This window comes from Polypterus senegalus, chromosome 3, assembly GCF_016835505.1.
Source record: "Polypterus senegalus isolate Bchr_013 chromosome 3, ASM1683550v1, whole genome shotgun sequence".
NCBI lineage: Eukaryota > Metazoa > Chordata > Cladistia > Polypteriformes > Polypteridae > Polypterus > Polypterus senegalus.
The window spans coordinates 117085586-117098072 of record NC_053156.1 but is presented as its reverse complement, the minus strand read 5'-3'; the positions used below and the strand labels follow the sequence as shown (position 1 = coordinate 117098072).

General features: G+C 30.4%; 1 protein-coding gene across 3 annotated transcripts in view; it reads left to right on the top strand.

The window, feature by feature from the left end:
- The window catches only part of lin28aa (lin-28 homolog Aa), a 93274-nt gene extending 81037 nt beyond the window's left edge, over positions 1 to 12237 (top strand). For all 3 annotated transcript variants that reach the window (XM_039749952.1, XM_039749951.1, XM_039749953.1), the window contains one exon: positions 11794 to 12237. In XM_039749952.1, coding sequence (XP_039605886.1) covers positions 11794 to 12151 — 358 coding nt within the window. In that variant the 3' untranslated portion in view covers positions 12152 to 12237. The remainder of the gene's footprint in view (positions 1 to 11793) is intronic.
- The last annotated feature ends 250 nt before the right edge of the window (positions 12238 to 12487 follow it).

Sequence of the window (12487 nt, the reverse complement as noted above, 5' to 3'; positions counted from 1 at the left end):
TTATGTTATGTTATGTGGAATATAGACCACATTCATAATGGTCATAATCCTTACCTTTCCAAAAATGTAAATATATTATGACAGTAAATGTAAAAAATTCTAGAACTATTCATTTAGCAATCAAGACTTATCATGATGTTTTTTTATGAATTGATGAATTGAACGAAAACATACCATCTTAAAAATAATGTCTGAATATATTTTTATGTTTTAAAAAAATCTTTATTCTTTTCAGCATATACATTAAAATAGGGTGGATATTATATTGTTTCTAAATTATATTGATTTTTTTAAGCATATTTACGTAATGCAGCGTGAATATGTGTCATAAAGAAATATCATTAGAACACATTTACAGTGCCTTTCAATTTTGACCATATATCTTAAGTAACATATTAATACATTACATATAGAGGTTCAGTAAGTGTTTAATATTTTACTGACAGCTATAATTACTTATATTTTGCTTTGTTGTAGAGTTGTAAATGATTTTAGAAAGTGCATTGAAATGACTGTTGTGTTTTTTTTTTGTATTTAGATATTATATATGACTTATTTTAGTATTTTGTGATCAACATGTGCTTTTGTTAATGTTAATTTATTTGAATAATATGAAATAATCAGTGAGACAATATTAAGTAGTTTTTAATTGATTATTGTTGATATAATCCTCATTTCAGAGAAAGCTTGAAAATCTAATAACCTTCTCTTTCTCTAAGAATTTTTTATAGTGGAAGGTATATTTTGATAATTTGTTAACCATTATCTTAAGGTTCAGACACTTCAGTACAGTTGTAACAGTTACAAACCACAGACTGCTCTAATTTCATTGCTTCTGGTTACAACACGGCCTCCCATAGCTTTCAGGTTAAGCACACCATGCCAAGAATAATTTTACTTTGAAGATATATTGAGTTCCACTGTACTTTCCCAATGATATTTAAGATGTTTTAGTGAGATTACCCTAAAAGTTACCTAGATATTTAGATGGGGACAACACTGTAAATTACATTAATTTGTTACTTTATTTTTAGTAAAGATTCCTGTTCTTTGTCTGCATTTAAATCAAACATGCTCAACTGAACATCAGGCTGGAATGCACATATTAATTTTCATATACTTTTAAATGTTTATTTAAAAGATGTTTGCCATTGATAGTTCACTTTCATCCAGATATTTTAACAATAAAGAAGCAGAAACTAGTGTATGCTTCAAAACAACTAAAATAAAACCTGGTGGGAAATGTCCAAGCATCCTTTTTTCAGAATTTCAAAACTCAGGAAACAAGTTAATTCTAAGTACTGAATCTTAATTCACATTGCATGTTTTTCAAACCACCTAAATGTGTGTGATTTTAATAGCTTTTTCGTTTTTGAAATTGAGTTCTTTCAGGCATGAATTATCAGTCCACATCTTTTATGGTCTGCCTGTTCTGACCTTTGAACTCTCTTCTTGCAAGGTCAACATCTGAGGGCAGGAGATTAAGGCAGTTTAAAGCCTGAAATGGTAACTGGAATGGAAAAATTAGCTTGCACATTTCAGAAGCAAAAATATCAAAGTTGTCAAAGAGTTTGCTTATTTTCTAATTAATTATGGAGTGCAACTAGCTAATTGTATGCTATTATGGTGTTGGCAGTTTACAATATTAATATATTATAAAGTTATAAGTTTATGGTCAGTAAATTGAACATGTTTCTGAGAAATTTGGTGTTGTGTTGTTGAATGTTACTTATACTCATTGTGCATAGTATCACTTTAGATTAAAATTCAAAATTGAGGTGGTATACAATTCTTGTTTAAATTTAATTTTTAGTTCTGTTGAACACCATCTTATTTTTTGATGAACAGATTTATTGAAGATGTAATTCATTGAGATAATGAAATGTGAATATAGTTATTCATATTTGATGTAATTAATTAGATTTTGAAAATTAAACATACTGATCCAATTATGTAATTTTCATCCATGTCTGAATGTACTAAAATATTAGACTAAAACAAATTACATTATTTTTAGTACTTAACTAATTGTAAAAAGATAGACATGACTTGGTTTCACAAATCTTTTCTAATACCTGCATCTGTCTTTTTTAACGTCATAGTCTTTTTTAACCTCATATATTAACCTTTTGAAATAGCTGTTTTCTTTTCTTAATCATGTCTCTTTCTGTGACTATTGAGCATGTTATTTCAATTTCTGTTTTTAATTAACCTAACTTTATAATATAATGTTAAGTGCAATACTCATTTTGTACATGTTATAGTAAAAACAAAAGGTATTGGTCACTGTACAATTTACAGCATATTTAAAACTAATTTCATTTTGCTTAGGCTGATTAAATTTGTTTTTATTAAGAATGATTTTAATTAACTGAATCAATCAACGATTTAGCACAATGTTTGCAATATTGTGTATCATAAACATAAGTCACAAAGAACTCCATTGAAACAACAGTTTGTAAAAATAAATGTTACTGGCATTATAGTTAGTACTTATTAAACGCAATTAATTATAATATTAAAGGTGGCTGACTGGCTGATTAATTAATTTTTCCATTAAAAATCTTTACAGATTTCCAACTTTTTGTTATGAAAAGATTTTAGTTATACTGTACTTTATGAATTCTCCAATGTGATTAAACTCCCTTTGTCAGATTAATTCACGTTGAAAATGTGCAAATAATTGGCTCTTCTCTACATTCATAATGGCTAACACAGTACAACACCCTAGTACTACTATAAATAATTTGAAAGAATATTGGCTTGTCTGGTTCTAGTTGATTTTAACAGTTGAAACTTTTGGACTAAAATGATTTTATTACAAAGTTAATAAATCAAACAAGTTGACAGAACAAACGTTTACATTTTTATAAATGCTTTCACAGTTTTTTTTTTATTTGAATTTAATTATGGTTCTGAATTTGAGAATGAAGTAGTTTTCATATTAGTATACAGTAGTTTTGTTCAAATTATTGAGGTGTTTTGTTTTTTTTCTTTTACAATACGTTATATTCAGTTTTACTGACATTATTGAAGATTTCTTAAATGATGGTTTTTCTAATAGCTTATTACAACAGCTAATTTGTTTTATAATCAGTTATTACATTATTACATAATACATTCGGATTATTTGGTAAAGTGCAAACTGTGCATTTTCTGTATACATTTTAAACTTGTAATGCAGTTTCTTCTTACAAAGTTAACCACAGTCACATCTTTAGTGAGATAAAGCCAAACCGCATGTTGGAAGTAGCATGTAACCATCAGTTGTTTTCTTCTTGTTTTTTCTTTCCTTATTTTCTTTTTATATGAATTTCTTGTGTTATTATAATCATGAAACCTGAGGTAAAGGCTGATTTCTGGTCCTCCATTTCTTTCTGTAGTAGATCTGTGCCTTAGCTGAGTTGATAGCTATGATAATTTCACTGGCTAAAACAGTTTCTTGAGAGCATGAATGAAGTGAAAGGTGGGGGTTGGCAGGAATAGGTAGTTGGCCCCACAGGAGTGCAAATCTAACCTAAATTCCAGTGCCCTTCCCCCTCTTTGCCTGCTCTAATTTAAGATGCCACCATGCTTGACCCCATGCTGGCTTCCAGATAATTCATGTAGAACTTTTTGTTTCATTTAAAAGCAACTGATAAGCATTTAAATATGTTTCATATACACACATTGAGTCTATGGATTTTTTTTCTTGTATACATTTAAATGGAGCTGTGTCTGGTTAAACATGCAATTATAATTTGATGTTTTGTCTAACAGAAAGAGAACACTAGTTTTGATTATTTGTATATTAACTGTTAAATTATTCAGAAATCCGTGAAAGCATAAATGAAAACATCAATGATTTTTGTAAAGCTGACTCAGGAAAAGGGGTTCGTCATACCAAGCCCCATTCATGAATATACTTACTGAAACACTTCATTAATTATTAATTGTAACTTGGCCCAGTTCAGCTCTTTTTTTCTTTGATGAATTGATAGTTAAGGAAACATCTGAACCACAGAGTACAGATCAACATCAAAGGAAAATTATATATATATATATATATATATATATATATATATATATATATATATATATATATATATATATATATATATATATATATATATATATATATATATATAAAAGAAGAAAGAGAATCAAATTTTAGTGATAAGATTTGAGATTGAGAATTCAAATTTTACAAGTCATTTTGGTTTTTGTAGATAATCTATAGATCTTAGGTTGATTGAAAAACATTTCTTAACCTAAGTAAAAGCATGTTTTCTTATTATTCATTTACTCTTTCAATTCCATAAGGTAGAATATTTTGTTCTTGAAATAAGTCATAAACATTTGTGCAGTACCTTAATTATGTGACATACTAGAAATTATTTACATCAAGTTTTTATGATTAACAGCAACATTAATGCCACTCTCTTAAGTCTTTTATGATTAAGATGATGTGACTAAAATGTAACAGATTAAACTCTAGTATCATACTTCTTTTTAGGATGTATACTCTATATCTAACCATTAAAACATATCTAAGTATTTTATTATTCGTGCTTCAGTGTTGGTCAGTATCCTAAAAAGAACTGCATTATGTATTTTAAGGATTGCTCATTTATTCCCTGAATAAATGAATAACATTATCAAAACGTTTACCAGGACTGTAAAACAGAGGCTTTTGGATGCATTTATTTTTTGAGAATGTGACTCATTTTGTGTGACAGAATTACAGATGTGCCGTAATCATACTATTTTTGAAAATATAATTAACATATCAGTTGTGAAAGTGAAGATGCATAATTCTGAACACCTTCAAGATTTTTGTACACTGTTGATTATTGATTAATATCAGTTTGATGTTAATTAAATGCTCCTCAGTGAGAAAACATGGATGTAGGAAAAAGAGATTCCATTGTAGGTGTATAATGTTCTTGTTTTTATATATTCTTTCTTTTTGTCTTGAATTAACTATACTATAATATACTATTAAGCATGTTCAAAATCCAAACTCTTTTCATATTCCTTGGGTGATGGATACCCTTCCACGCTGAAAGTTACCCTGTTACATGCTATACCTTAAAAACAGGAAGCTACCTAGTAACTTAGGCGGCCTCAAATGAATGGAAGGGTTATTTCCTTTGTGTCAGCCAGCCCTCTTGTAGAAGTACCTTTTTAAAAAGAGCGAGGGAAGTAGCAGTAGCTATTTAGACTTTCTGATTTGCCTTTTTATGAGCTTGCATATGGCATTACACTTTAGTTCTCAGTGTTTATTGGGTGAATTTTAAAGGTTATCATTAAAACAATTCTGATTTATTGCAATGTATGTCTTTTTCAACTCATAACATGTATTTTTTTACAAACATGGATCATGTATTTTGTGCATATATTTGTTTGGATGTGCTGGAATTGATATTTTGTTTATATGTAGGTGTGTTAAATAAGTAGTTGATATAATTAGTTTAGATATTCCATTTCTGGTTGTGTAGTGACAAGCTCTTGCAGAATAAAAAGGGTTAAAGAGCACTGGCAATGTGAGCATGCTCCAGTGATGCAGTTATGCTTAGAGGTGGCTGACCATTTCCATTTTGCTGTAAATCCCTTGAGAACGAAAGCATTTCAGAATAGGGGTATGATCTGTGCAGCTAGAGGGAATGATTGACATGGAATGAATAAATAGTCAGAAGAACAGAATAAATACCACCCCTCCCCCTAGAACTAAAGCACATGCTAACAGGCGCGCATACAGTTTAAAGCCATCCTGTTGTTTGAGAAGAGCTTTCCTCAAAGAGACCCATATGTGTGACCTGAGTTCATCACTGCTGGTAATTCTTTGTGCAGTTTATTCTCTCTGTTTTTATCAGTGGTCTGAAGCAGTGGCCAATTAAACAAATTGAGCAACTAATACATAGATGATACAGAACATGACTGAGAAGACTTTGTTGAATCAGGGCATAATGGCAGTTTGGTTCATCAGCCTTGCAGTAAAATGGTTCAGTAAATTATATATCAGAGAGTAGTTAAATTGGCTTTTTCTAAAGCAGTGCTTTTGTATTTAAAAATGATTTATTACTACTGTTGGATTCTGACTGTATTACATTTATGAAAGCAGGCAGGTTTTATCATATTCAAAAGATTTAATTAATGTTACTTTTTAGGGGATAATGATTACAGACATTTTAATGTCTTTTAATTTATTAAAAATTGGTATTTATTAGAGCTTAACATTGTAACTTATCTGTTTGTCCATTGCCATTGTTCCCTGCTAGCTACCCTATGACACGAATCCTAAAATCCTCATCTTTGAAGAACACTTAAGCTGCAATAATAAAGTCATGGCAGTTTCACAATAAAAATCATTCTTTTATTGTCTGCTGCATTCATGTGTTTCCAATTGTTCATTTAATAAAAAAGTATTTTTGCCATTTTCCTGCCCTGGGAGCTACAGTATAAAAACATTTTTCAGTTAAGTTTCCGTAAGGTTAAATATAAAAACATATTTTTCCTTTAATTTGTCTTCTTAACATACTTAATCTGATACTGGGTTGCAAGGGGCTGGAACTTGACCCCCCTACAGTAGCAGTATCAGACATAAGGCATGGACCATTCTTTGGAGGGAAGTATGTTATTTCTGAAAGTAAAGTCCCATACAGTACTTCATTTTTTCCAGTTTGGGAAAAATAATTTAAATATAAATTCAGTTATATTTAGAGAATAGTTAATGTCAAAATTAGAAGTGAGATGATAATGAATGCAGTACTTAGTATTATTTTTCATCGTGATATGTGTTTAATATACCAAGAACAAGTAGTTCATGTACCAAATATTCTACCCATGCTGAAGTGAAATGTTTCATTTCATCTTCATTTTTAACAACAATGAAAGGACTCATTATGAAATATACCATTAGCAACCATTGTCAACTGTTGTCACGTTAAATTACTCTGACACACTACAAACTAGGACTTTCTCTTCATCACCAGAAGACAGTTGAGATACAAGGAGGGTGTACTATATTGAATTTAGGGTTTACAAACTGATGTAATAAAAGAGAAAGAGGAAACTTCAAATTCAGCTGCAGTGGCTTGCAAGCTTAGTTTGCTTTCATCCATGCCTCCACATGTAAAAGAAAGAAAATAATTCTAATATTTTTCAAAGCAGTGTTTTTTTCTCAATGTTTAAATAACATTGGGACTAGAATGGTGTTCAACACATTTTACTTATGTATGAAAAGTAATAATATACATGTAACTCTTGACATATAATATTCATTTAGTTCCAATCATTTGAAATTCACATTTTTATATATTTAAAAAACATCTTAGCGTGAAACATACCAGTCTCAACTGTTGTCTGCCAAATCTTACAAGGACTCATTTAGCTAAATTTACTCATTTTACTGATGTTTGTGAAATATATCTTAAATAAATATCATGAAGAAATTTTTGAGATATCTGAGGTTAATTTTCACACTTAAAAATTATTTAAGTGGAAAGAATTGAGTCAGGATTATTCTTATTGTATTATTAATTGTCAGTTCTTATCAAAGAATATTTTACATGTCAGTGCTTAGAGCTGTTTTCATTGAAGCTATCCAAATAAACAATTTACTGTAATAATAAATTACATTTTGACACTTCAGAAAGTGATGTAAATGCATAAAGTTAAAGTCAGTAACAATGTTGTTTACTTGCCCAACTATTAAACTATTATTAATATGGTTATTACAATACAGAAGTCTTTATTAATTTTGCAGAAGTGACTAATCATGTGTTATCTAAAAATATGGAAAAAAACAAATGTTCTTGTATTGTACAGTATAGTAATCACAGTAATTTATGTTTAAGGATTTTCTGTTTATCTTTGTTTTTCATTGAAATCCTTGTGCATCTAGTGAACAGGCTGACTGATGTCATAGTTTTGTTTTCTAACTGTGTTTAAGAATCTGAATGCAACACATACAAATGTATAAATACAGTATATACTTCTAGAAAGGTACCAATGTATTGTTTGTAAATGTGTAATATGTCTGTGATCCTTTAGGAACACTTAAATAGTGTTTTCATTGAGTTCTATGCTTAATTGGTTAAATATATTTCGAGTGTAGATTTGTAATCTAAGTATAGTATTCACATATAAAGGTAATTTCACAAAACCCATTGGCTATCATTTTCTTAAATGCATGTGCTACAGCTTCTCCCTTTTTTTTTTAAACTGTTCTTGAGATGTGTTACTTCATTCAGTTAATAATATAGTATTATGGTACACTGAAAATATTATTAATATTTGTTCACGTGCCTAGGCCTGCATTTGTTCATGATGTTAATTAAAATTCTTAGACTCTTCAAAAGCATTGCCATATCAAACATAAAATTACATTTGTCAGTAAATATTAGAAGGCATAGCCAGGCTGTGTAAAACATTTTGTTTTTGTAATCAGAATGGACATATACAGTATTTATTTTTTTATATTTTATCTGAATACTATCTACATACTTTTAACAAATAATAGAATTCTAAGTTAACATTAATTTTTCTTTTCCCTTTATTGCCTCAGATTCCTCAAGCTTTCTGTTCTTTACATTAATATTTATTTGTGATTCCTTTTAATTATCATGCACCATTGTGTTTGGAAATCTTCGCGTTTTGTGCATCCACAGATTCATGGTTGGATTTGTTCAATCTCCAATTTGTTGTATTTGAGTAGTTTGTCATTAGCAAATACCTGTGGTATTTAAAAGGCTAACATTTTCTTGCTAATTTAATGTAAATTTCTGCTGTCTTACTGTGTATCATGCAAGTTCCAACATGCACTTTCAGTGTCACAAAAGTCTATACATTAAGTGTAACACATGCATTTTCTTGTTTTCTCACTTTTTATACATATATATATATAAGAGTGTGGAATTTGGAGTCTGCAGATTCATCAGGGGTCCATAGGTTTTTGTTCTAGGTACCATGGTTTCCCTTACTGATACCAAGGATGTGTTTCATAGACTGGTGATTCTCAGCTGACCTGTTACGCGCAAGTAGGGGTTTATGAATAAAATAATATCTAATATGAAAAATATTTATGGTATACATTAAAGTCAAAGTGTATTGTCTGATGCTTGTATAGGATAAGATAGGTAGAAATGGAACTAGAATTTCTTTTTTTAATAGATAGCTGTTATTGTTTTTTACACTTGAATGAGACATGTCTTCTTTTGCTACACATAGTTAGTTCTCCAGCCTCTTGTTACATTGTGTTTGTTGGTCCTTTTTCATTTTTTTGAATATTTGTGTTAACCATTTGAGAATGTTATGTTCTTTAGTGTTATGTTATTTATTATTTGATGTATTTCCCAAGTTTTGATGAGTTGGAATGCTATACTATAGTGAAACAGTAGCCAGAAAGTATTTGTGTGATTTTTCTTATGCTTAAAAAAGTAGTCAATGGATATAGAATGATAAGGAAGTGACCTAAGTTACATAATAACAAATAACTGCAGTTTATCACTTAAGTACTTGCATGGCCTTCTTAATTCATTGTAAAATCCTGTTTATATTGTTCATCGCAGTTTGCCTAATTTAATCGTTAGATATGGCGCCATCTACTGGGAATTTTGTAAAATTGACTTCTTCGAACAGTATGTGAAGGAAGTGAAAAAAAGTAAAAGATCTTGTTAGATGCAAAATATGAATGAAAGCGTTGTTTCTGTCTATATAATATATATGATAAACTACTAACTCAGTTTTAACATAGTCCTAATTTCAATGTAAACAATTTCATGCATTCAACATGGAAATGCACATTGAAGTCTTTTGGTGAAGAAATAAAAAAATACATCTAATTTAGAAGTTTCCTCTAGTTGAATCCCACTCAATATTAAATCCTAAAAAATATTTTTTGTTTGTTACCTCTCTATTTTAGTATCATAATTTTCCCCATTCATCCATTGTCTCTATCCATCTGATTCAAAGTCACAAGGAGATGAGCCCAGTCCTGGGAGATGTAGGCACATGGCATAAACCAACAAAGCAAACCCATAACCACTCACAGTATTCACACTGGGGTAATTTAAGTTGACTAATTAACCTGACACACACATCTTTGCAAAAACAAAATTGCAGGAACATGTGCGTACCACACAATACTGTGCCACCTTGCCCCCCAGAATGTTTTCTGTGCCCCCAGCAAAGTAAATTTCCATATGCTTATTTTGTAGATGGTCTCACAGTGACTGTGATCAGACTACAGTTTGAACCCTTTGATTTTAAGCTGTGAGATGTTAGTGCTCACAATGCCAACCCTATTTTGAACTTTCTAAATTAATATTAATATATAATGGGAAAATTCTGTATTCTGCAATAATTCCAATGTTCACATTATACCAATTTCTTTTTAAAGGTACAGCATATACACAATTAAAATTAAAAAAAATAAATTTTCAGCTCTGGAAACATTGTGTAGCTAATAAAATACTATTTAAAAAAAATGAAATATTTAATCTTTAAAGGCGATTTACAAATATCTTGTTGTTGCAGGAATAGTTTTGTGGTAAAGCAGAGTGCTTTGTTCTAAATAAACTAACAAGCACATTGTTGTTTTCATCCTGAAATGCCTTGAGGTTACATAGCACAAATCACTTCACACTGTGTAACCAATAAACAGTTTTATAAATTAACTGACAAGCCATGTAAAATCTATATTTAACTAAAACATATATAGATGAGCTCAAAAAGTTAGGCTGAAAAGGTAAAGGTTTCCAGCTGCTCATTTTATTCTTTAACCAAAAAAAATTAAATAAGTTGATTTTCAGTTAAGGGAGCATTTCAAATGAAGTAGCCCTATCATGTGTGAGGGGGGACCTAAAAGAGTGTCCATGAAGGACTGTTAATTTTTCATGTGATCATTTTGAGTTATTGAGTTTATATATTTGGGGAAAATGTCAAATGTATCCACTTCAAATAAAATCTACAACACAATAAAATGTGCAGTAATTGAAGGGGTTATAATGCTTTCTAAATCCAGTCCTGCGTTGAGAGCGCTTTGATAGTAAGACAAGCTCTATATAAATGTAAAGAATTATTACTATTATTATACATGCCATAGATACAGTAGATTTCATCGATTTTGATAAATACAGTAATGTTGATTCATAAAGAATACATATTAATGAGGGGAATGTCTAGTATAAAGCCAAATAGTGACTTCTTTTTTCCCTTTGAGCTTAACTTTTTGAACACCTCAAATGTATTAGAAACTGTTCCTAAAAAGCGTTTTCTTTTTCAAATTTGATTGTCAGCTTGATTTAGATCAAAATAAAATTTACAGACACTAGTAGACCACTCACTTCTTCACTTTTTTGGATATCTTAATAGCTAAGTTGTCTTAGTATCCTATCTCATCCAGACATTTTTAAGCCATCTGGGTTTTCACTTTATCCACACGATCTGAGAGTTTTTCTTGATTTTCACCATCCAGGGTTTCATCTTGGACACACACCCCCTTACTTTCCAGTGGTTTCTTTGAGTATATGGTTTATCATATAAATAAAGAATTCTGCAGGATCATCTAAATCAATCAGAACTCTTTGAGAATTAAAAAAAAAACCTGGTTAACTTCCCAATGTGCAGTTTTCAAAACTAAAGAAGTGAATTATCTGTAGTGGACACTGAATGCCTCATGATAGTACAAATTTTCCAGGGTCCATTTGAAGGATTTTTTGTCACCCTATCATATTTACATTTGTTAATGTTATGCTTTAATTCATCTGCAGTTTTTAATATATAGGTTCTCTTTTCTTCCTCTTTTAATAGATGCTACAACTGTGGTGGTCTTGATCACCATGCTAAGGAATGCAACTTACCACCTCAGCCAAAGAAGTGCCATTACTGTCAAAGCATCACTCACATGGTAGCCAACTGCCCTCATAAAACTCTTACGCAGCTGCCCAGTACTTCTCAGGGAAGATATGAAGCAGAGTCTGTGCCGTCAAGTTCAGCATTCCTGAGAGAAGGTGTCTATTCTGCCTCACCATTTCACCTGGAAGGAAGACTGGAGGGCTTGGAACGATCTGGGCGCCCTTCTCAAGAAGCTTCAACAAGTAAGCCTTCATCTTCTTTGGAAGATCCCAACAGGAAAGGGCCTTCTGTCCAGAAAAGAAAAAAAACTTAATTTTTTCTGAAAATACACATCTTTTTACCAACTTTGGATATACATACCACATCTACCTCATACTTGAAAAAGTACAGGGGAAGTAATTTCACTCAAAGCAGCTCTGCTTTTTAACTACTGTGTAAAACTGTGAATTTCTATTATATATATATATATATATAAATATATTTTTAAATTATTTAACCTTAACTAATCCTGCTACACATGTTTTGTGGACCTAGATGCACATTTAAGGGTGGCTTTCAATCGTACCTCAATTTTATAGAATCCTTGACAACAATACTTGCCATCCTTTTTTGTGCTCAGATCATGTATTGTACTTTTTTGCAAACAAAA